A 26609-nucleotide genomic window follows, 5' to 3' on the forward strand; every position below is an offset into this window, starting at 1 on the left:
TTGCCACTCACTAGGTATGCTACTTAAACTTTCTGAGCTTCTGTTTCTTCACCTGCAAAATGAAGATTATATAATAAAACCCACTACCTCACAGTGTCATTGTAAGGAATAAGTAAACTATTATGTATAAAATGCTACAGTGCCTACTATATGATTTTTAATGAATAAATGTATTTTTGATGAAGAGATTAATGAGTCACTACCTCCTAGGTGGGCAAAGAAAGGGTGAGATAGGTCAAAATAAAAAGTATCATCTCTGAAATCACTTTTGCTAGGCTACTCTAAAGAAAATTGGTAAATAATACCGGAAGCCTCTCACGTATCTACCATGTGGTCAGAAAATGACAGAGAACGGCAAAAGGACTCAACTGGAAATAAATAAAAGTTTGAGGAAACTAAAAGGTTGAGGAAGAGGAGAGATTCTAGATGGGGTCAGATGGGAGAGATCAGAAGCCCAGTGATGACAATGAAGGCAAAGAATGCATAGAGAAGGGAATGGGGGGGAGAAGGAGAAGTAGAAGGTAAGAAGTAGAAAAACACAAAAACTTGAAAGTAGAATCTTTCCAAGCAACAACAAGATCTAAGATGTAGTCATATAGATCCTAGGATAAATCACATGAAACTGCAAATATTGAACTATTTTCGACTAAAAAACCAGACTGGTCCATTTTTAAAATAATAAATTGGACCTTTTTTAAATAATAAAATTTGGGGGGTTACATATTAATTCCATTAATTCCATTTTACATTCTACCTTTTGCCTTGAGTGCCTGAGACAATGTAGGGCTCCTAAGAAAATTATGGAAAACAAAAAAATTACTTTCCTATTAAAATGTCCTGGATGTTCTCTGGAACACAATTTAGAAATTGCTGCTGTAATTTACATTAAAAGATAAGAGACTAAATAAATAAACTTCTTTGGCTGAACCCTCTCATTTGAATTTTATACTTTCTAGTTGTTTTTGGATTCTAACTTCATAGAAATCATAGTTACCCAAAATTATGTGCAGTAACAAATACAATGAACCAAGAGTCATAAGACCTGGATTTTAAAGCTGGTCCCAAATATGTATTAGCTGGGAAATACTGGGCTAGTCAATGAATGTCTCTGAATCTAAGTTTTTTCTCATCTGTAAAACAGGAATGACATCTGTCTTGTGTTGTTGTATGTATTAAATATAATGCCTATAAAGCACCTAGAATTATACTTAACAAATGGAAGCTTATTGTTACTAAATGAGGAAACAACTGTAAAAGCGTAGTAAATGAGAATGTAAATTACTCTAGTATCATACAGACAAAATATATGAAAGTGACAATGATTTGACTTGCTAGATGTGACAAGATTGAAGTGAATCATACTGTTTGTGTGATAATAACCTGCTCATTTTTAAATACGGAAAACAAGCATGGGCAAATATTTCTATAATAAATAGATTATTTACAGGCTGTGAATTTGTCATCTACCTCCTCATTATATTTTCCAATGTGACTTTTAACTTCATCAACCCGAAAAGATAACAACATTCTCCAGACGAGTCATATCGATAACAAACTTTGCAAGCTGGATAAGCAAAGATTTCCTTATTGCTAACAGTGTGAGGAAGCAATGCTAGCTAAAATGAGATATGGTAAATATTTATGCAAAATTAACAGAACTTTACCCCACAGGGAGGCTGCAAGCATGGGAAAAAGCAGCTTCCCAGAACTCAGCATAGCGGATGTCTGTAGATCTCCCTAAGGGCTATAAAGTCTCCACATCCATAAGAATGCTTCAAAGGGCACTGCCTTTTTGCATGCAGCCTCTTTGTAAGTCTGAAACCTAGTAAAATTCTCAAGTCAGAATTCTCTAGCCTTTCTCTACCTAGAAACAGTACTTATTAAATAATGATTTGGTTTGTGGGCTTCTTTTTTAAACCAACTATCTGCCTATCTCTGTTCTAGATTCTCTAGGGTTACTAAGAAAATGCAAGAAAACAATTCATAGCTCAAAAGAGTTAATAGGTTAAAAAACAACACACTGAAATATCTCTTAAGCAAGTTTTCCAATGTTATGGCATAAAGAGTGGCTAGACTAAAACGATTCATGCCACGGAATTGTCAGTAACAACAATAAAAAAAATCATTTACAAAGAAGAAATGAAGATTAAAAGTAACAATGTATTATGGCACAGAAGATGCATCTAGAGCTAGAATAAAAGGGATATTTCTTTAAGTGGCAGAAAATATAAACTAAATGACAAAGAGAAGATCACTACTATAACAAGAAATCTTTAAAAAGAAAATATAGTCTCCATTACCACTTAACCAAACATAGATACTTGCTAAGAAAAAACTTAAACCCAATTTGCTTATATCATTTGTTCCACAAAGGCCCAATCACTTACTATTAAAATCATTCATTTGCTGCCTTTTCTTACTCTTATGTACTCAGTATAACAATTTTTTGAGTCACTTCTGTTTTGTGTGCCTATAATAAAAAATAAATAAATAAAACTTGCATTAGATGGGACTTAAAATTCTTTTATTTATTTATTTGTTTGTTTGTGTTGGGTCTTCGTTGCTGCGCGTGGGCTCTCCCTAGTTGTGGTGAGCGAGGGCTACTCTTCGTTGCGGTACGTGGGCTTCTCATTGCAGTGGCTTCTCTTGTTGCGGAGCCCGGGCTCTAGGCACGTGAGCTTCAGTAGTTGTGGAACACGGACTCAGTAGTTGTGGCTCGTGGGCTTCAGAGCACAGGCTCAGTAGTTGTGGCGCATGGGCTTAGTTGCTCCGCGGCATGTGGGATCTTCCCGGACCAGGGCTCAAACCCATGTACCCTTCATTGACAGGTGGATTCTTAACCACTGCGCCACCAGGAAAGTCCCTTCAACTTCTTAAAAGAACTTTGGAATAGTTATAATGTAAAATGACTTACAAGCAATACATATTCGGCTTCAAAAAGTCCAATGTTTACAGATGTATGTATATATTTTCAAAAACTGAGTAAGAAATGGAAATACAATGTAGCCATTTTTTAGAGGAAATGAGACAAAATCCCTCTGGAAAAGGGAGTAAGTAAATAGGCGATTAAGAGTAAAAAGAATAAAACATAGTTATGAAATTATAATGTAAAGACAACACTTTAATGGTTTTGTTGAAGACAAAATCCACTTTCTGGGTTTCATCCAACTGATTTAAAAGATCCACTGACTGGTCCAGATGAGCCAATCATAGTATAAGCAAACCTGAGACCAGTAGGCCAGAAGAAAGTGGGCATTGGAATCATAATTCCAATTCTTCTGTTTAGAAACAATGTGACCGCAATTCTTCTGTTTTGAAACTATATGACCTTGAGCAAGTAGTGAAGGTCTCAGAACATCATTTTTCTCCGTTTTAAAATAGGAACAACAGGGCTTCCCTGGTGGCGCAGTGGTTGAGAGTCCGCCTGCCGATGCAGGGGACACGGGTTCGTGCCCCTGTCCGGGAGGATCCCACATGCCGCGGAGCAGCTGGGCCCGTGAGCCATGGCCGCTGAGCTTGCGCGTCCGGAGCCTGTGCTCCACAACGGGAGAGGCCACAACAGTGAGAGGCCCACGTACCGCAAAAAAAAAAAAAAAAAAAAAAGGAGTTTTATGTAAAATAGGAACAACAATATTTAACTTACATAGCTGAGAAAAATTTAAAAAGACGATGCACAGAGAGCACCTAGGACAGTGTTCAGCATTTAGTATGTACTCAATAAATATAAAATCCTTTACCACATCCCAAATTTCCTTATAAAACTAAATTTCATCTCAATTTTTGTTTGTTTGTTTGTTTTTTTGCGGTACGTGGGCCTCTCACCGTTGTGGCCTCTCCCGTTGCGGAGCACAGGCCCGGACGCGCAGGCTCAGCGGCCATGGCTCACACGCCCAGCCGCTCCGCCGCATGTGGGATCTTCCCAGATCGGGGCACTAACCTGTGTCCCCTGCATCGGCAGGCAGACTCTCAACCACTGCGCCACCAGGGAAGCCCTCATCTCATTTTAAATGTTCATTTTTCCCCTAGTTTCACCTTGCCACCTTTCTAATGTGTAAACTATTAGAGCAACAAGTCATCATGACTTAAGCAGTCTTCTTAATAATCAAACTACTGTAGTTTCCAGAATCTTCCACTGATCAACTCATCACCATATTTATCACTGGATGACAAAGTATAGGCTTAATGGGTTGCTACTACCTTCAAAGAGGTAGCTAATGAGTAGAGAGGTTCTCCTTCAAGTAGTGACTAAAGCAATGCCTAATCAATAAAATGTGATTTCTTCTATGCAAAAGCAATGGACATCTAAAAGCTTCTTAAATTTCAACCTATTCCATGCCCTTTTCATCTTAGTTTAGATAACTCACCAAAAAACAATTAAATTGAAAAATAGAAACGAAACATAAAAAGATAATATATGATAAAAAGTAACATTAATTTTTTTCTTTAAAAAATAAGATAAATTTAACAATTATGATTTCATACCACTACTTCACCAAAATACACATGACTTCCCACCTTAACCTTCAACACTAATCAATGAATATCACTCTTACAGGTAAATTTCTTAATTCTTAAATGTAAATCAGCAGGTAACAAGAACACAAAATAACTCTGCCAACACAGTGACCTACACAGAGTAGCCATTCAATATTTAACTGAACAAATGAATAAACAAATGAACTGATGTTGTCCAGACAGAACTGGACAAATTCTGAGTGATCTAAAGCAGATTTAAAAGTTGATTGCCCTAATAAGAACCTGCTGTATAAAAAAATAAATTAAATAAAATTCAAAAACAAACAAAAAGAGGTTGATTGTCAATCCTAAAGTCTTACTGATTCTGTAACTAGAGATGTTATTGTTTCACAGTCTGAGTTGAAATAACTGTCTCTTTAGTCTATTCCTCACTTGCAAATGCACCTTAGTTCTAAGAACAGCCTATAATTTGAAATATAAGAGAAAGGGAATATTATCACAGCAAGGAAAAAACACTGTCACAGCAGTAGCAGCAGCAAATACATATGAATTAAAAATCATTTTAAATGCATAGATCAAAGTTGTAGGAAAATCTAACTAATTTCTGAGGTTTAAACAATAAGAGCTATTATAACTTACTGACCTCTTTAATGTACTTAAATACATTCTCGTTTAATCTTCATGACGACGCTAAAGGTAAGTGATATTATTCCAATTTTTACAGATGAGAAAACTAAACTGTTGTTCAGAGACGTAAATTTGGTCTTCCAAGCTTATAAGCAGAACAAGTCTGACGCACCAAAACCCAGGCTCTTTTCTCTACATCATCCTCATTCATTTCCCTTTTACTACTCCTCTCTTACAAAGGCTAAAAAATTAAAATTAATATATATATATAATTAAGTGCTAAAATACCTTTTCCTTTAAAAGCTGCTTTTAATCTCTAACGAAGAGAAAATTTCAAAAAGAACTCTGCCAGGGAAGTCAAAATTAATATAATTACTAATATTTATCAATAGATATATTTTACTTAATTCTTTTTTTGGAAACAAATTATACCTTGTATCCTGTTATGCAATAATTGCATGTTAAGAACCTTCTCTCTCTCTTTTTTTTTTAACTATTCACATCCATTTACTAACACACCCAATTTACTTTTAATCACTGTCTCAAGAATTCTGATTATGTAGGGCTTCTGGATAAATACACAAGAAGCACAAGTAAACACAAATACATAAGTTACAAGAAACCACAAACCGTTCCCCAAATTACACAATAAACAAATGCAACTAAAACGCAACCAAAGTGCAAGTATATTATTCTGACAAAGGTACTAACAAACTATTATCTCTGAAAATGAATGTTTTTCAATCATGATACAACAGAAAAATAATATGAACAAAAGGCAAATCAAAGAGTTATTCTCCATGGGAAAAAAACTGCTTATTATTATTTTTATTAAAAATAGACTGTATTGCCCCAAAGCCAGAATCAATCCAATGCCAAGAAAAAATCAAATTTAAATAAAATTTTATGTGCAAATCAATGATAGCCAATTTTCTACTTCAGTCACTACATGGATTCTGAAATGAGATTAACAATATAACTTAATTAAAGAAAATGAAAACTACTTGGATACCTAGAAAGACCACTTTAATCTAAGTATTTCTATGCACAGTCAAAGAAGCCAGTTAAGAAAACATAATTAGATAACACTATACTAAAATAAACTATTTTCTTCATGTTATATACAATAATTTATTCACTAGCCTGAATAAATCCTCTTTGATCACCTCATTGTCACCTGCCAATCTACAAACTGAAGAAGGGATTATATCTGTTTTAATTTGATTCCCACTGTTACATAACACCCCTTCCCCAAAGAATGTCGTGTGAAACTTATGATTCTAGATCCATAATATAATGTCTATTACTCCCATAACCATAGAAATGATAAGTAAACTTACTGTATTACACTATATGCTAGTAAAATCTATGAAGTCTTGAGTCAAAATGGAGGCTTTAAAAAGGCCCTCAGATGAACTAACCTAAGCAGTTGAAAGTGACTTTAATTATTTCTAAACTAAAATTAGACAGATTCACTTCCATACTTTTTATATCATCTTAGGGATCTCCTTAAAGATTTGATAGAACCTTTCTCTGCACAGCAAACAGCAGAGGTGAATACAGAATTTTTATAAATGATTCTGATGTTTGTCTCCAGAGTAAATAACATCACTGACTGGGAACTCCCAGAAGACTTAGAGCCATTAAGGGCTGGGATTCCTTTCAGTTGGCATCATGCCAACAGAGGCTCAGTGAGAAATGGAACCTCCTGCAAATCAAATCTGTTGCAATGTTATTTTTTCCAGAGGTTAATTACCTGCTTATACCCCACACACACACACACACACACACACACACACACACACACACACACGCACTAAAGTAGAGAAAAGGAGGAATTGGAAAAATAGATGACATTCTGCTGTAAGCCTCCTCCAGAAACACTCAAAATGAAATCAAAACAACTTTCTGGCTGTCAAATCCTAGACATACTTCATGAACCTCCTTTCCTACTTGACACCTGTCAGTCCACAGTACCATTACCTCCAACTAAATAGTAAGAATTTACTAAAAGAAGTTACACTTTCATATTTTATCTTTCAGAGATACTCAGTGAAATATTTATGGGTGAAATTATTATATCCAGCAACTGCTTCAAAATAATCCAGTGGAGAAGCAGGGAAAGGAAACAGATGAACCAAGATTGTCCATACACCGAATGTTATTGATGAGAACATGGAGGTTTATCATACTATTCTCTGTACTTTTGTATATGTTTGAAATATTCCATAAAAAAAACTTTCACATTTAACAAGCATTTATTGATCACCTCCAGGGGTAGACTATATTATTGCTCCTAATAATTCACTCTCCCATTTCCTTCCTTAAGAGGATTATACAGCCTCACCCATTATCATTTGACTTGCAATGCCACCTGTGGGAGGAGTATACATCCGTGGCCCACTGACAATGAGCGTGACCATATGACTGCTTTGGCCAAGGACATGTAAGTGATGTAATGTACACCTTGATTGAGTAGAAGTTTTAAAAGCCATTGTATGTTTGCATGAGCAGTTTTCCTGCTCTTTCCCTCTGCCACAGTAATAACATATTGGGTTCCAAAAATGCTTCAACCAATCCACAGCTGACAAGATACAATGTAAGCAAGGAGTAAACCAGTAAGCCACGGATATTTGAAGGTGTTGCTATGGTAGCACAACCTAGCAAAAGCTGATAGATACACCTACTACAGGCTAGGTACAAAGAATATTAAAATATTATACGAATGTTTAGGAAAGTAGACACACACAAAAATGAACTATAGTTATCTTTGAGGGGAGAGTCTGAGAACCAGAGGGTGTATACGAATAGGGCTAAGATCAGAGGGAGACTTTATATAGTATTATATCATATTATCTATCACTTGAATTTTCATGCGTGTGTACGTGTGTTTGTGCGTGTGTGTGTGTGTGTGTGTGTGTGACCTGTATGTGTGACCTGAATAACGTCATCTGGACAGCTGGATAATTTGGGCGATTTTTTTTTCTTCCTTATGCTTTTTAGCATTAAAAGGGAATAAAAAATATAATAAAGCAGATAATAATTGATTAAAAATGAATAAGAACTATCCTCCTACCCTTAAGGAACTCGAAAATTAGTTGCAATTTAGCTTTAAAGAAAACTTCTTTCCATAAAACATTCATTGTTAATTCTTTAAAGTGGCAAAGGCTAACTGGGAAAACAACGTTTTTTAAAAATTAGGAGTATAACACATGCAATTCTATCAGTTTGCTCATCCTAAGGTTTCAGCAAAGCAAATATAGGGTTTTGTATATGGGTGGTGCAGCTACCGATCTCAAAGGAAATCCTCTCAATTACATTATTTTAGTATGCCAATTAAGCTGCTGAAGAAGCTCGCTCTAGGTGTTAAGTTTTGTGAATAAGCCTTAACCACAGACAAGCCTTAACTATAGACAAGGTATCTACTCCACTAAGTTAACCCATGTAGGGTAAAATTATTTTAAAAAGCATTAGAAGAAAAAAGAAAAGGAAAAAATTCTAACCATGACTCTTGTGGTGATTAAACAACACTTGAATGGTTACAGAAGTCTCAAGGCCAATAAACTAATGCTTTACTACATGACTATGTTTTTACTTAAATTTGAGCAATAACCTGCAAATATGATTAGGGACATGTCCACACTTTTCATCTTAGGATCCCAAAGCACTTTACAAACATTAATTTAACCCTCATATCGCCTGAGAGTTAAGTATTATACAACATTATAACCATCTATCCTGCCACTAAAAAATATTTAAATACCCCTTCAGCAGTACTTGCCCTGAGGAGGTCTTGCCCAAACAGCCAATAAGACAGGAAGTAAGCTGACAGTGCATGGCATGTGCTACCAACAATCTCTGAAAAGATCAGACCCTTACCCACAAGAACCACTTCCCCTGAGTAAACCACAAGAGACTGTACAGGACAACCACAACAGATCAGCTTGTGTCTGGAACACAGGCAGAGTTTTCCATCTAAAATCTATGGAAGGATATGTCTAAGCACCTTCACAAGGTATATGTATTTAAGTATATAAGTATATTTGGGGGACTTGTTACTCTTCTGGACAAGACATAGCCACCTTCTGCCTTGTATGATCAATTTCACATATAATTTATTCAGATGCTGAGAAGTCTCCAGTTTTTCAACAACAGAATAATCTACATTTTCTGAATCCACAGAAGACCTGCAAAATCCTCCTTAAGCTCAAGTGTGTGAACCTAAGATCAGCATTTAAATGTAATATTTAACCAAAACTGTAGTCTCAGAGCAATACCTTTAAATGCCTACAACAGGCAACAAAAGACAAAGCAGTGTGACAAGTGGCTAAGAGTAAACATTAACTAAACCAGGTTTTCTTACATATTTCCAATTTCTTCATGAATTGTTACTCACAGTCCCACGACAAGAAATCTACTTTTTCACTGCCATTATTAGATTTGCTTCTCTCTCAACACTGGGAAGCCACCCAGGCCTATCATGTGACTGTGATCTCAAAAACCAGGATTCAGCACTTGAATTAGTAAGAGATCCTGTTTTGGTATGAATCTAAACTGTCAGCTGCATTGGTGCATGTTAATTTAGTATGGAAAATTTAGTATATTTCTCCTTTTACTTAAAGTCAGTAATGCATTCTTATGCAATTTAGGCAAGGCCTCTGACCTTTGGCACCATCATGAATTACCTCTGCAAAATCAAAGAGCTGAAAATTATTCTTGGTACTAGCTTCATAGGTTTGTCTTGGAGTTAGAAACTCTCTTATAAACTTCTTTCTTATAAGGCTATCTTGGTACTCTAGATATCCTAAGTAGAGAAAGTAAAATGCCCTAGATCTGGCCTGTTTCCAAAATTCTAAAGTTTGAGGAAACAAAATCACTAGCAAAACACAAAAGAACAAAGACATCTATTTAAATAATTTTAAACTAAGTATCAACGATAAAGGTCTACTAATACAACATTCAAAAGCTTTATAATCTTACATATATATATCTTATAATAATTTAAGTACCCACTTTTCCCTTCTGTTACTTATCATTAATAACAATTCTTGTAAATACAGTAAGAAACTAAAACATTATTTCAACATTAATAACAGTATATCTTACTCAAAGAATAGTGCTAAGCATTGAAAGTCTATTTCTTTTCACCAATATGTAGAAATAACAAGAAAAAATAAAGTAAAACAACACACGCACAAACAATGGAAAAAATGACACACAATTTAAGATAAGACTGAAAAACCACCGCAAAAAAAAAAAAAGAAAGGAATAACAACTTACAGATGTATCTCACCATATGGTAACAGAGATTTTACTTTAAAGCTACAATCACATCTCTTCACTTACTTCTAAGTTCAGAGATGTTTCACCTTCATTTCTGATTAATTTTCAACCAAGGATGGCTTATCATTTGCTACACTTTTGACACATAACTGATAACACTGGTTACATTAGGGGCACTCATATTGGAAAGAATCACTTCGTAAACAAGGCTTTTATAACATGAGTAATTGCTTAATTAGTCGATTTGCTAATTATGCTGTTTATATAAACCTGTTTGGTTTTTTTTTTTGATGGTGACATCTCCCGCATCCATTCTAAAAACTATCTAAAGTAAAACTGAGTTAAAATGATCTTGAGAATCTCTTTACTCATAATTTTGGGCTATGCCTGCAGAAAACTGAAGACCCCTGTATTACAGTAAAACTAAACTGGAACTTGATGTTCTAGCATATGGGTAAACATAAAATACAGAATATCATACTTTGCAGTAGGACAGCGCCAAAAGAAAAAAAATCACTTTGCACTAGAAGAGCAGTTGGAGAAAAGTTAACAGAATATTAAGAGGAACAGGTTAATTTTAGACACGAATCAACAGAACATACAACTTGGCTAAGCAAAGAATAAGGGTGGGGGAAGGAAAGGGTGGTGGATAACCGTCTGAACCATTCACAGTCACATAAACATAAAATGGGAGGAGATCATTATTTAGCCTGGTAGAGCAAGTATATACAAGTAACAGGACAACTTAAAAGAAAAGTCTGTGCTAAAGATCAGGAAAAACTTCCTGACTACAAGATCTATCAGATTGTTGTTCAGTCTCCTGAGGAAGTGACGAGAGCTTTATCCTCTAGAGATACTTAAAATTAGAATGGATAAGGTACTAGAAAGCATCCTGTAACAGAAAAATCCAACTCTGATTTAGTCAGCTTGGAAAGTTACAAGAGAAGTAGAACAGAAAAAATACACATAGAAAGACAATAATTTAAAGTGAAAAGTGGGGGACTCGAGAGCCAGAAAATCTAGGTCATAATCCAGTTTTATAATCTTGACCTAAGTGCTACGAGTTGCCTAAAGTGTAAGTGATGACCTGCCTCACGCTGAGCTGAAGAACTACACTACTATTGGATATCATTACATACATCAGGGTATTTCACACAAAAGGAAACAAAATATTTATAATTTTGCTGATTTTAAAACTTCAGTTCAAATACCACTATTCTGAAGACCCTTAATTATTAAAAGGAAAAGGAGCATGTCTTCAAATGAAGCTTTAAAACATCATCCAAACCAAGTTTTAATGGTTGAGACTTAATGAAGTTAAGCTCCCTGTTTGTGAAAATGTGGCATGGTCAATTTCTAGGAGATAAGCAATTATATGATAAGAAACATTTTTAGTAACTTTGTTAGACAACCATGATGTAAAAGCGCTTCTCCAATTACCTCTGGAAAACCATTAATATATTCTGCTGCTTCTATAGCCCGTATCAGTATGGTAGGCAATTCATACCCATTTCTAGACAGCTTTCAGAAAAGGCAATCACATTTTGTTTACTCAAAGATTTTCCAACTGTTTTCCCTAGAATCACAATGCTCCACAGAAAAATATGTAAAACCCATCATTTATGGGTTTCATCAATGTATGCCTCAAATATCATTTCCTAAATTGAAATTTTAAAAAAGTCGTACATGTTAACTCAATGTCATATGCTACATTTTAACAACTGGAAGCCACTAATGTGTTAAGTGGTATTACCAGGTTAACATATTTTTGTAATGATTCAAATAAAGCTTCTCTTGTCATCTCACTGAATACATATGAACATCTTATAAATGTGCCATTTATCTGTAAGACTATAGCGCTGCACTTTTAAAAAAATTTACTTCAGACTGTACATGTTGACTCATGTAAAAGTGTACAAGTGAATGTACTACTGCATACCTGTATGAATCAGGATTTTAAACTGAACAACTAGAAGAAAAGACAACATAAAATTGAATACGAAGCTAGCACTGTGATCCTGGTCCCCACTTTCAATTTGGTATTTACCAAATGACTGATTTTGTAAGTGAATGTGACAAATAATCTCACCTTGCAGATGACTCAAGCAGCCTTGAAGATAGCACACATACAGAATTTTGTTTTGTTTTGTTTTTTAACCAAAAGCATTCTTATATGGCAGTGTTGGCAGAAAAAGTATCATGAATGAAAACGCTAATTACTGGGTAAATGCATATAAAGCCACAGGTTTCCGGACTCACTTTAAAAACTTGCTTCAAAAAAAAACAAAAAACACAAAGAACAAAAAATCTGCTTCAGTTAAACGAGCTTAAAGCTGACCTTACAGTTTTTTTTTTTAAAAAAAAAAAGCCAATATATTTAAAACCTTTGTTTATCTATAAAGCAAAAACAACAAAATCCACAAGTCCTAGACAAAAGTTCATTTACTTCAACAAAGACCTTTATAACAAAATCCCACCTGTATTGTCCCTGAAAACTCATTGTTCTAGAAGATAGCCTGAAATAATTTACTCAGTCCATTGAAAAAGCATTCTCTCCTCGTATCCCTCAGAAGAAATTCCAATTGCCACACAACCCCTAAACTCTCAGGGAGACACAAGCATCTAGGAGGATCAGAAACAATTAGGATATATTTTAGGACTGAATGCAGCAATCAATATAAACCGAACAGCAGCAATCAGATATTTCTACCACTTTTAAAGTGCTGGTTCTAAAAATTGAAAAACATAGTCTCCAGGTCTCAAAGAAGTTACAGAGCAAGACACAGAGCAAGTTACAGAGCAAGACAGAGCAAGGATGGTATTCAAAAGCTGGTTAGATTTTTTTTTTTTAACAGTTCAGATACACTACATAAAAACAGTAGCTACCGTGAACACACAGTTTGAGTTTTAAATTGATAACTACGCCTTTAAAAGGGGGGCTGGAGAGCCTGAGGAGTAGAGGATGAAGAGGAAAAAAATGGTAGTAAACAAATATGTTAATTTAACTGCAAAATAATAACAGGATATAACAGAGTTCTGAGTATCCAAAGTAACCAATCAGAGCCTAAACATAGCTGAATTCCATCCCAGCCCCAGCACGTCCCTAACACAAGAATAAAACCCTTCTTATCTTGTTCAGCCATGTGTCGCCTGCCACAAACTGCAAAACAGAACAACGCCCAAAACCAGCTAGTCTGATTTCAACTGAGGACAGACAGACTCTGTAGTCAGAAGCACCACAATGAAAGAACTCTAACTCACACAGCTGGCCTGGTGGGTCAGCACACTCTACAAAACAAAGCCACACCACATACAGTACTTCAAACTTGAAAGGACCTTTAAAAAGGCACTGTTAATTTGCCAATAGCTCTAGAATCAGCAAAATATACCTACAGGTCACTGGAGTCAGACAATGAGAAAAGAGGATGAGGCAGGTAAGGCTGAGAAGAAGCCAGGAACTATTCTATACTCATAACTTTATTAAGGCATCCTGGCACAGAAATAACACTAAACCAGTACTTCCAGATTTCACCCCTACCTATGTTCAAATCAGGGACAACTACTCTCCTAAGAGCCAATGGATGCTTGATATTTACAGAATAAGATACGTTTAAAGAAAAAGCAATGGTCACATAAGAATAAATCTTGTGTGTGGGGGGGGAACTAGTAGTAAATTCCAAAGAAACACAAATCTATACTGTCTCAGCAATGCACATTCAATTAGGTGGCTTTTAAAGTCTTTCTTCTTTTAAAGAATATGTGAAATCAGGCAGCACCTGAACTCATCCAAGAATATTAATACCCAAACCAATTTGCAGATTCATCTTAGAATATTCATCTCGTAATCCTTTGTGCCTAGCACAGTGCCTGGCAAAAAACAGGCATTAATTAATTTCATGCTTATTGTACATTTTTATCTCATCTAAGTTACAGAAAATACAAATCCCAAGATTTTATTTCCAAGATAATGGAAAGAGGAAGAAAATCTCTGAGAAGCAAAGAAGAAGAAACGTCATTACTTGGGGGCTTTTAGGTGATTTTCATGCGGAATGAGCTAGTGACCCTAGGTTCTGTTTCTACAAAATTAAACACCCCTACTATTGCAATGAAAACTACCAACACCACATTAGTTCCTAATAAGACTTGTCTGCAGGGTCAACAGAGAAGGCAAGAATTGAATGAACAAGGAAAACAATTAACCCACACACCCATGAAAGTGATTTCTCAGAGGCAAAAAACACCCTGAAAGGAAAAGGAATGGGAATAACTAGAAGAAATCAAGATAAGCATTGTTGCTACTCGTATTAAATGTACTCTGAGAAGCTGAAAATTAAACACAGTAAAAAAAATACACAAACAAAGAATAAATAGTTTAAATATTTAATGGAATCTCTTAGGTGAACATTCACGTGATACTGAAAAGCATCAACAGGAACAGGAAATTCTGTTTCTGGAGTAGCTGTTATGGTATGACAATGGAATTTGGCCCTTTTAAAATCAACAAATGAGTCTTACAATTGGGTGAAACTCTCTTATTAGGAAATTCAACTACTTTCTGCTGGAGTACTATTGTTGTACTTCTCATCAAAGTGCTTTCTTTGGGCCCTTACTTCAGTTATTTGATCTTTTTTTTTTTTTTTAATGATGCAATAGTTTGAAGGTTGACCAAAAAAACAAAAAAGCTGACTGAAACTTGGGACCTGGATACAATGTCATAATTAAACTGATAAATAAAATGTAGTAAAGGAATATGCTTTTATCACTTAACCTAATATTCCAAAGAATAACTCTTAAGAGTAAGGGAACTCCACTGAAACCACAAATGGTTTAGCTCAATTCACCAACCACCACCAAGCAACACAGTTAAGTACTATAAAGGACTCACCCAACTCAACAAATCCACCTGCCAGCTTCTACTACATAATTCGCTTAGGCTTTACACCCCTTAAATGCAAATGTTTCTGGAATATGAAATCCTAAAAATGCAATAATTAAGATCAAGCCCCATGATGTTCCCGAGCCCTTTTTCAGTTCCTTGATACTGTTCCCACCAGGAACCTGTGATTTACTAGTACTTCCAACATTCTGGAAAACTATTAGATAATAAACACTGTGCAAGTCAATGCTTCAAGGGCATCAAATTCATAAATCATGCGGCAGTCTCAGAGTGAAGTTCACAAACAGAAAGTCCTAAAATGCAACAGGCTCTAGAGAACTACAGGACAGGAGTAAAACTGATGATGCACCAATACCCCAGCCGACATCGGGCACTGACTGACCTTCACCCAAAATGACCTTCCTCTCTCTGGTTCCAAGATCAGTACAGAATCCTAATGCACACTAAGGGCAGAAAAACACAATCGTGGCTTTACCTACCCCTCCTCCGAGAATCTGGAGAAAAGTTTCTCTCCAGAAAAAACAAAACAAAACTACGTTTCCAAATTCAATCAACCGGGTAACTTGGCAGCAACCCCAGACTAATTGGAGAGCTCGGAAATAACCCTCTGTCCGCTGCCTGTCAACTTCACTCGGCAAAGGCAATCAGCAATCACTGACCCTCCTGCTAGGTCGGGCCCCATCCTGGGAGGCTAAGCGCAGGGGGAGCTTCATACCAACCTGTCGGTGATAGTAGACTGTGTGCCACTCATTGGGGCCCTTGGCGAGAGGTTCTCCTTTTATCCAACTTGCATTTTACAGTAACACCTCCACCCCACCCCCAGCGCTCTGGGATCAGGCCCGACTCCGTAGGGGACACAAGAGTCCAACTCAAAACTCCATTCAGTCATCTAGAACGTCCGACTGGAAGTGGTCAAGGAAAGGGGATGTGGGTGGGAGTGAGGCAAGTTATCTCCCAAATCAAGCCGAGCAAGTCCGCCAGCAGGCGAGTTCTAGAGCTAAGGAGCGATCCTCCTCGGGAAGGCACCGGAGAAAACTTTGTCACGGAGAGAAGTCGGCGAGCCTCGGGGAAGGCGGCCCGGGAGTCCCTCCGGGGCCGGGGTGGGATCGGCTCGGGGCTGAATGTCGGCTCCTCCTCGCGGCCTTGGGGGCCTGAAAGTCTCCGCGCCGGGCCGGGCCCGCTGGGCTCCGCTGTCTATCTGGGGCTGCCGGCCGCTCTTGGCCGCAGTCTCGGCCGCGTCTCGGGCCGCCCCGCGCCAGGCGCGCGCGGCTCCATGGCCCCGGACCGGGGGACACCGCTCGTTCTCCTCGCCGCCCCCACCAGACTCCGGGCGCCGGGACAAGCGCGGGTGCCGGGCAAGGGGGGGTCCCGCAGCCGGAGGTGACAGGAACCTGGTCTCTCAGCGCCGCGGGCTGCTACCCATCCCTCGGAGGCCCGGGCTCTTCCGCGGTCTGCACAGGCGGCGGCAGCGGCTCCTCCCCGACGCGCCGGTAGGCGACGGTTCCCGCGAGGGGCGGGAGGTTCCCGTCCGACCCGGCCTGGAAGCACCAGCGCCGGAGGCCGGCGGCGACTCGGAGCGCAGGGCCGGCTCGCCGGGTTCTGGGGCCCTCGCGGGAGCGCGCGCGGCAAGCAGAGGAGGCCGCCAGCGGTGGGGGCCGCGCGACAATCGCCGGCGCGCGCACGGGTTCCGGTTCCGGTTCTGACTTCCCGGCCCCGGCCGCATCCAGCGCGAGCTCTCTCTTCCCCTCCCCCGTCCACTTTTTTGGCCTCCTCCCCTCTGACTTCGGGAAGCCGTCTCACCCGGGATCCCTCCGCGGCGCGCCGAGCCGCCCCCGCCGCCCGCGCGACCCGCGCTCGCTGTCCCGCGTACCGCCCTCCGCTCGCCGACCGCGGATGTGCGCCGCCCCCGCGCGGACGCCTCCGCCGCAGTCTTGTTGGAGGGAGCGAAAAAGTAGTTCTGCGGGGCGGAGGGAGGTGGGTTCCGTCTTGCTCTGGGAGTTCCACCCGCCAAACCACCGTTGTCCCCAGGTCCCCGGGAATGCCGGAGATCTGTACTTTGGAGTGTAGTTTGCACCAACTCGGCTTTCGCCTGAGACCGCCAAAGAGCACGCCCCCAATCCCAAGGAGTTGTGGATAAGAGGCTTTTTGGAAATTACCCACCCCCTTGTCCTCGAAACTTGTATTCTTTAAGGGAGCATACTTGTTTTCCTTTTCCGATAACACGCACATACTGCTTTTGGCCGATGGAAGCGAACTCAGATCCGGGTTGCCGGACTCCACTCATCTCTTGTGAAACAAACCCCAGCAAAGGGAGGTTTTGGCCTTGGCCGCTCACCTGGGGCACCTGCTGGCCGCATCCCAGGGCAGGGGCCGCCGCACACCAGTTTTCGCTGCACGCACAGGGTTAGAGGATGGAGGTGTATAGGGCTGGGGAACTGGAGCCAGGATTTCTTCGTATAATGTTGCTTTTAGGCTGCTTCTGCCTTGGCAAAATGATATGTATTATTTGCCAAATTGAGCAAGCATGGTGCTTTCCACAGCGACTTAACAAGCTTGTCGTGGAAAGAAATGGGAGCAGAAAATAAAATATATTTATCCAGTAAATAGCATTACAGTTCTCTTTGAAGAGTTCCCCAATAATATTTTTTTTCCTGCTGGGTAGATAGATTTAGATTACCGTCCAGTTTTGATTGCATAATTCAGGATTACAGCGATTCAAGTACCATGTATAATGTATTTCTTCAATTCCGCCTGCAAACATCTGAAGTGGCTGTCTCTTTATCCAACTATTTTCAGACTTTTGAGTTCAAACCTGTATTGATGGGTAAGGGTCTTTAGCCTCTTTGTGGAAATCAAGTGGCAAAGCAAATCTAACAAACAGTGGACGTGGAGAGGGGAAACAATTACTTCTTAACAATGCTGTTTCTAAAAGTCAATCCGCAACAGTGCATAAAAGGATCATTATCCCTGAATAGATGCATGAGCTAAGGCTGACGTTAGAACGGGTAAAAAAAAAGAAAAAGATAAACAGAGGCCAAAGATGACTCTTTATTGCTTGATTTTTTTTTTTTTTTAAGTTCAGCGCACAGCCAGCTAATTTTGTAATGTTTATTTTGGGAAAGAATAGAAGCAGATTAGGGTTCCAAGCCACTTTCCTAATGATCCAACCAGGACACATTGCCACCTGCTGGTGTACCCTAGCATGATAATTCTATCTTGAAAACTCATAATTGCACATTTTCTATATGTAACTGGAAAGAGCTCCATCAATCTACAAAAAATGACCAAAATGCAAACCTTATCCCCAAACGTTTGTCTTTCTTAGACATACTAAATATCTTTTTGGCCCTATTCTAATAATTTTATAGTGTGGGTATCAAATTAATTGGACCCAATGACTCACCAAATCATGCATTTTAAAAATGAGTTCCCCTCTTCTCTTCAAGAATGCCTCACTACACGAACTTCAGGAATAAAACAAACTGGGAAAGTTTCCTAATTCACCTTCTCTTCCTTGCATACAAAACCTCTTGGCAGGCTGCTTTCAAGATCTTTCCAAACTTAAACAGACCCAAAGTTCTAGCTGTGAGCAAAGAGGGCATTTGCTGTGGGAAAGCTTCAGAAGATGGTAAGCAAAGGATTTAATTAAGTCAGTCGTTATTCACTCCAGAGCTATTTTTTTTAATGATGAAAATCTCTATATTCAGGCACAAAGCTCTAATGGTAAAAAATGTCCCTGAAAGCCTCTTAACAGCCGTTGATAGCTCTAGACTGTTTTGAGTCTGTGTATAGAATACCTTCAGAAGAGTCACACCAATTTAAGCAGAACACACGCCCCAGGGACATTAGTCCTTTACCTAGAAAAATGACATTGGTGACACCATCCACTGTGCATGCTCTTTGAGAACGTTTTCCAATGGGGGGTAATTCTAAACTACATCTTCATGCCTTCATCCATTCTTTCAACCTGCTTATTGAGCACCTACTATGTGTCTAACACTGTTCCAGGCATGGGAAGCAGAGTCCGAGGACAGCCGAAGGGCCTGTCTTTGTGGACCCAACTGGACATCATCATTCTCAAGGCAACTGCTCAAACAGGTGGCAAAATAAGAAAGAAATTAAGTTCTTCCTCCTTCTTTTGGCAAACTGTTTTCTATATGTAGATTGTTGCCTCAAAAAGTAAGCAGTATGAGGAATGGTGGATGATAAGAACAGCTACGAAGTATTTTACCGATAAGTATAAATATGGGTCAACGTTTCTGCAGGCCAAAAGCCTTTTTTTTTTTAAAGCTTCTGGCAGAACCAGAACAAAGACATAAAGCCAGACTCTGGGTTGATAAAAAGTTGTTTATTTTTATAAAATTTAGTACAAATCTCACTGAAATATAAATCCTTCTTGAGCAGTGTTAATGACTATTACATAGTAATCTAAATGCAAATGAGTACTTCATGTGTCCAACCACACCACATGTTAATTAGCCCTTCATGTACCTCTCATGTACAGACTCAGCATCTTAACTGCTGAGTCACCTTCATTTCACATTTTTCTCTCAGCGAGTTTCCTTCAGAGTTTTCAGCTACAACAGCAAGAAAAGCTGAAATGAGGGATTCTCCTTCCCTTATCACTAGATAGGTTTCTCGAAATTCAAGAAACCTAAGTACGTTCCCCTAAAAGAGCAAGGTCTGCAATCCCTTCACTTCTGAGGTGGAAGGAGAGAAGAATGGTACCAGATTAAGTCTATTCATTTGTCTGGTGTGGGACAGCTTGCACTGTGCCAAAACTCAAGAGACGGCTTTTTCCTTTTCTTTTTTTTTTTTTCTTTTGTGCCAAGCCACTCTTTTTTTTTTTTTCTAACTAGGCTTTTGCTAAAATCAGCATTCTCCAGCATCCTACTTGGACCACAATTTTGTTGGAAAGAAGCTAACCAGCATTTCAGGGATACTGATCATAGAAAAAAAGAGATGGAGATGCTACTGTCAGATTATTCTCATGTCCAGCAAATCTCCTTAACCAGAAGACAGTCATTTTAAAAGACCCACGGTTAACATGCCTTTAAAGCCGCTTTTCTCAGAGCAATGATGACCTCATGCAGTTCCAACCACTTGGTCATACCTAGACAATGACGTCCATCTTCAAGACCACTCATTAGGCTAGGATTACCATTGAATGGGCTGATACTTCCTACTCACATCCAGCCTTGACTTCAACATCCCCATACCCTCGCTCATCAGCTGAGCTACTCGCTCACCACTGGTCTCAACAACGCAATCAAATGAATAAATAAACAGCAAACAAACAAATAAAACTTCCCTTTTTTCCCATAAAAGCCCTACATTAAAGACCTGCATTAATAAAACACCACCTAATGTCTCTGTGAAATTCACAACGGGGTATTTCCTTAATTGACAATGGGGTTTAAACTGAAGCAGAGTAAACAAGTGACCTGCCCAAATGATCTGGCAGGTGAGTAGCCAAACTAGTTCAAAGAAACGAAGAATTCTCGATTCCTAAGCCCTTCTTCTACACTTACGTTCTTGCTTTTCCTAGCTGAGAGACTACTGATTACGAAATATTTTTTCTTTCCAACACGGGCCTTGCCATGATATATTATCCAGAGAGAGTGGCACCTTTTCCAGAGAAAAAGTAGTAACAGGAGGAACAGGTAATGTATCTGAAATGGAGAAAAACAAATAGGCTCATCACCCTGAGGCCAGGACATTTGGTCTTTGGTTCTGGTTTGCAGTATGTATAGCAGAGCTGAAACCTGAACTGGCATCTCAAGCCCAGTGGAATCCACATGGTAAATCCCTATGGAATTCAGTCACAGCCTCTCATGCCTAGGAGATTAATGCACAAAAGCCCTGAGAACTGGCAGAGTTTTCCTGGTAGGGCAGAACTGGTACAACAGGGCCCGGTAAATCTGCCCACACCTCATTCATCTCTCATCCAAAGCTCTAGCTCTATGGTTTTTGTGCAGAAAAGAGTTAATATAGTAGGCCTGGAAAGGGCTGTTTGCAAGGTTGGCCCTTGGCTGACATCTGAAGACTTCGATTTCATTGGGAAGGTTCCCACATGAACTGATGAGACTGGCTCACTGGCTCTAAACTGTTTCTACAAACAATGTGGTTCACCGTGAAAACCTCCTTTCCTTCTGGGAGTCAGGAAAAGACTGCCTACATGACCAGCCCCCCATTAAAACCTTGGGTATTTAGCCTCTAACAAGCTTCCTTCTAGACATTTCACACATATTGCGAACAAATCGTTGCTAGGGGAATTAAGCACATCCTGCATGATCCCACTGGGAGAGGGCTCTGGAAGCTTGGGCCTGGTTTCCCCTGTACTCTGCTCCAGGTGCCTTTTCCCTTGGCTGATCTTTTGTTGTATCCTGTTGCTGTAATAAATCAAAGCTCTAAGTACAACTGCGTGCACTGCACCCAGCCTGAGGGTGATCTTGGGACCCCCAAGTACAGGGAGTCCTTTATGGTATATACCAAGTATATGGTATAGGGAGGCTCAGTAAGTAGCCCCACCCCCACCGTCACGGTTTCACCCACATCCTTCTCTCATCCTTCTGTCCCCCCATTCAATTTCCTCATCCAATGCTCAGAATGCCAAAGGCATGTATCTTCCTGAAAGTTCCTCACTTTATAGTAAATGAGGTGCATTTCTTTAAGCTGCTACACAGAAAGTAGGAAGAAGTATTTGTTGAAGGAGTCACTTCTCAAAGGAATAAGGAAGAAACAGCACTAATGCTTTTTGAGTTCCTTTCTAGGCTGTCTGATCACCAAGCCTCCCAGAGACAAAGAAGCCAGGGTCACCACAACTTAAAAGGAAGGCAGCATGCTCACCTCACAGTTCTGACTTACAACTACTGCTGGTAGTCTCACTTTCTACAACTGCACAGCTGCAGAAGTTAGTGTTTTAATACTGGGATGTGTCCCGCTCCAAGACTGACCAAACGGATGGATAAATTTAGCCCTTTTTAGAAACCTAAGCTCGTCATAAGCAGGATTCTGTAACAGCCATATCTCCAACCTGGTTCCCGTGGCTGACTTAACCCAATCCATTGTCTGGAGCAAGCCTTGGCTAGTGCATCTTGAGAAGTCCATTGTGTTTTACCTGCCGCTCCTCACTCCGCCTGCTTCTCCAGGTGTGGTACTTCTTGCTGCTTTTCCTCCATGCAAAACGCCAGATGCTAACCATGAAACACCAAGACACAGCATACATCGCAACTCCCCCGACCTTCACAAACCACTTGGGCTTGGGTGAGACCATTTCACAGAAGAGGAGGTGAGCTCCTACGCCAATCCTCACTCCAGTGAACAGAGCTGCAAAGAGGAAATCCACCACGTCTCCAGTGAAACTATGGTAATGGCCTGTTTCACGAAGAAACCAGCGCATCTGTAGCAAGGGATTGGTAATCTCGCTTCCAAAGAGGACTGCATTGACCTCTGTGCCTGACTCTCCAAGCACCAGGGCCATGATGATGCCCAAGATACTCAGTGTGTGGTGAGCCAGCATCAGGGCCCCCTCAGACTGGAAGTAGATGCACCAGCCCAAGTCGAAGATGAAGTAGCCCAAGGTGAAACACAGAACGTGCACTTGGAGAGGTGTATTGGGTGAGCCTGAAATAAACCAAGACAGAAGCAAATTGAGTGGCTGGGAATCGTGCTACCTTACGCAGAGATCCTGGGTTGCTCTTTCTCAAACTTTTCTGAATCACTGAAAACAATTGCAGGCACGTGCTTTTTAAGGCAACCAAAAAAAAAAAAAAAAACAAAACACTAAAACTTTGGTCTTTATCAAACCAATGTTACAGGGCCCAGGAAATGCTGTTCTGATGCACCAGATCTCAATGAGTGATTTAAGCACCAGCAATCATCTCAGCGTCCTCTCTGTGTAGCAGCATAAAATCCAGTTATTTTGTTCTTTCAATTAAAATCCTACACAGTCTCTTTCTTGTCTTTTTTTTTAACCAGCTAAAGCTCTGTTTCTAGACTCTTTTAGTTATTCTCTCCCACTAGCAGCAGATGCTAACTATTATATATAGAAGGGACAAACAACAAGGTCCTACTGTATAGCACAGGGAACTATATTCAATATCCTGTAATAAACCATAATGGAAAAGTTATTCTGTCCCAAATGTCAGATTAATTTCTTAGCTTAATGGATTAGATTATTGGACATTGGTGGCCCTAACTCGTCTTGAAAGTGGACTCTGGAGAGAACCCCAAAAGTGAGTATGTTCCCATGTCCAAGAACATAGAGTGCAAGGACCTGACATGTTTTGAATCCATTAAGAGCCTTCATATAAAATATAAAGCTTAAGAGTTGCTTCCTATCAGTTTGACAGTTTGGGGGAAATTTCAGAAGCTCAATATGGGAATCTAAAGAAATTATAAAAAGAAAGAATCTAAGGAATTAAAAAAAATCATATTCTAGGGAACTTATGGACTGAATTATGTCCCTCCAAAATTCGTATGTTGAAGCCCTAAACTCCAGTACATGTGACTATATTTGGAAATAGGGCCTTTGAAGAGGTGATTAAGTTAAAATAGGGATGTTAGGGTAGTGTTCTTATAAAACAAGGACATTAGGACTAGGATGTAGATAGGCACAAAGGAAAGACCATGTGAAGACACAGCAAGAAGGCAGCTCTGCACGCAAAGGAGCAAAGCCTCGGAAGAAATCAAACCCGCCAACACCTTGATCTTGGACTTCTAGCCTCCAGAATTGTGAGAAAATCAATCTCTGTTGTTTAAGCTACCCAGTCTGTAGTATTTTGTTATAACGGCCCCAGCAAACTAATTCAAGGGGATATAGGTTTTGTATTCTAAGGGAGTAACACTTGTATCAGTACATCTAGCAGCTTAAAAATTAATATAGCTGCCCCCAAATAATGCGGCATTGGTTAAATAAAAGATAGTAAATGCATACAACACAATATTATATAACAACTGAAATGGATAAGGAAGATCTATATATATAGACATGGAAAGATGATGTCCTTTGAATATACAATCAAGTAAAGATTGCAGGTTACCAAAAAGTATGTTTAATGAAGTCCATTAGTGTCTGTTTGGGGCTGGTGGTAGATGTTGATATTAGCTTTATGATTTATACATTTTGGTCGATTAAATTGTGAAAAGCAATTAAGATTTGTTTTAAAAATAGAGAGTTATGAAAAGCAGAAACAATAGGTGACACATACAAATCAGCATTCACAATGAAGATGAATGGAGACTCCCAAAGCACATTATAATAGTAATTATTCTTCAATATTCTTCAGTATTATACAAATTCTGTGGAAAAGTCCCATCCTTCTAAGACTACCCCCAAATCATAAATCCCTAAGGGAAAACTCTCTAATGTCTCCCACCTACCTGGGTGGGTAAAAGGCCAAGGGCCATCAATGAAGCCAATATAAGCTGAGAGACCTATCGAGAGGACTCCGTGGGTGAACGTAACCAGCCGGCAGCTCCACTCATAGCTTCGGTGATTATTCAGGCGACAGAAAGAAATGTAGAGCGAGAGCCAGCCCCCCAGGCTGCACAGCGCCTGCAGACACAGAGCTAAGGCCATCCTACGATGAAAAGACCAAAACCAGAAAAACAAAGGATGCACCCTAAGAAAACAGCATTGGGTCATTTTGTGTATACGTCTTCATTTCTACTCTAAGACAGTACAAAAATATTGCCTTCCCGGAAACACTTTTTCCTTATCTACAGAGCCAAGAATCTTCTACTGAAGCGTGGCTGTATTTCTGATTGCGTGTTCCTTAGAGATAACTGGTCAAAACTGTAAACCGAAAAGCAGGAACTGCATTCTGAGTTAGCAGATGGTCTAATATGGTATATGTTGTTATGATGAGTAAATGTCAATAACCTCCCAGTGATGACTGACCTTGGACTACAATACACAAGTAATTTAATATGTGTATTAGATAATGTGTTCATATTTCAAAAATCTCAATAAGAAGCCCTCACGGAAAAACACCTCCACCACTTGTGGTCTCTGCTAGAAGTCATATGACACATGGCAGTTTAATGTGGTTTTAAGCTGATACTAAACTCAACTGAAGTCTGGGTTTGGATCATGGGTTTATCAGTCAAAATCAAAACTTGAGGTAAACCTAAAGACAGAACTAAACAAAGACCTAAATAGTTTGGAAGGGAAAAAAAATAAACTCCTAGTTCTATTCAGTTCTGAAATCCAACTCAAAGATTGACCAAGGGGGAAGCAGGATTTTGAGGTACAAGTGGGGAGTTTTTGTTAAGATATAAAAATATCTTTAAGACAATTATTTAGTTAAAAATAAAACAACGTCAGAAAGCCACTGACTGAAATTTTTACCGGTGATAAATGTTTCAGGACAAGAATGAGTGTAATGGAGTCAATATAGTCAGATAGGACTAAAATCTGAAAATAGCCAAGATGTCCTTATTAATATTCATTAGCTCCTCTATTGAAAGTACAAATAAAAAAGTAAAAAACATTTCAGATATCTGTCTCATCTCAGCAGGAATTTTCTGCATGGCTACACTTATTGCTTAACCCTATTCTGACAAGTGAAATAGTATCTGTGGACCAACACACTTCAATACACAAGCCACTCCCAAGAATGCTATCCAGAGAGGGCTTTATGAAGGTCAAGTGCTGTACAGCTTTCATCTGAAATCAGATTAGAAAACAGCAGTTGTCAGTCATTGACCTGAGTTCCAGTTCTGTCTTTGCCCCTAAATAGCTATAAGAGTTTGAGCAGTCACTTACACCTCCTGAGACTCAGTTTAAAAAAAAAAAAAAAAAAGAGAGAGAGAGAGAAGAAAGGAAAGAAAAAAGGATTGAAAATAACTCTATGATCCGGCCCAGTTCTGACAAGGAGTTCTGAGATAATTTCGTAAAACATCCAGGCCAATTTTCAGAGCAAGGGCCAGAGGTACAAAGGACCCAGAGTGAAAAGAACTGTCCTCTCTCACTTCCTTTTAAAGGCCAGGGTCACCGGCCAGTAATGCGGATCAGCTCATTTGGATATGCCGATTAGTATTTTTAGAGTCCTCTTCCCTGAATCCTAATTCCCTGGCAGAACAGAGGACACGGTAGCCCATTTACAAACAAATAAAAGAATGGACATTTATAAATGGCAGATACAACTCTGTGACCTTGGGAAAGTCACTCCATCTCCGCGTTTCGGCTTTTCACTCTTGGGTGAAAGAATGACAGGGTATTTAGATGGCCGATGGCCGTTCCAGCTCAGAATTCCAAGGCTCCTGTCCTTGCTCCTCCCGGTCCAGGGCCAGATTCGGGAGGAGGAGCGCTGGGCGGGCC

General features: G+C 39.4%; 2 protein-coding genes across 6 annotated transcripts in view; both read right to left on the reverse strand.

The window, feature by feature from the left end:
• Window positions 1-16847, reverse strand: part of ARHGEF12 (Rho guanine nucleotide exchange factor 12) — a 145188-nt gene extending 128341 nt beyond the window's left edge. For 3 of the 5 annotated variants that reach the window (XM_027082014.1, XM_027082011.1, XM_027082010.1), the window contains exon 1: window positions 16003-16846. In XM_027082014.1, the coding sequence (XP_026937815.1) occupies window positions 16003-16034 (32 nt within the window). In that variant the 5' untranslated portion in view covers window positions 16035-16846. Of the gene's footprint in view, window positions 1-16002 lie in introns of all 5 variants that reach the window. The other 2 variants (XM_027082012.1, XM_027082013.1) reach the window with 1 other exon arrangement.
• A 1495-nt stretch (window positions 16848-18342) lies between these two features.
• On the reverse strand, window positions 18343-24956 carry TLCD5 (TLC domain containing 5). The gene is made up of 2 exons (XM_027082015.1): window positions 24668-24956; window positions 18343-22909 (listed from the first exon to the last, which is right to left on the reverse strand). Exons 1-2 carry the CDS (start codon window positions 24930-24932, stop codon window positions 22371-22373), a joined length of 804 nt encoding a protein of 267 aa, XP_026937816.1. The 5' UTR covers window positions 24933-24956; the 3' UTR covers window positions 18343-22370.
• Window positions 24957-26609: the final 1653 nt, after the last annotated feature.

The sequence above is a fragment of the Aethalodelphis obliquidens genome, unplaced genomic scaffold (assembly GCF_003676395.1).
Source record: "Aethalodelphis obliquidens isolate GAN/ISIS:26980383/991018 unplaced genomic scaffold, ASM367639v1 scaffold46, whole genome shotgun sequence".
In the NCBI taxonomy this organism is placed as follows: Eukaryota; Metazoa; Chordata; class Mammalia; order Artiodactyla; family Delphinidae; genus Aethalodelphis; species Aethalodelphis obliquidens.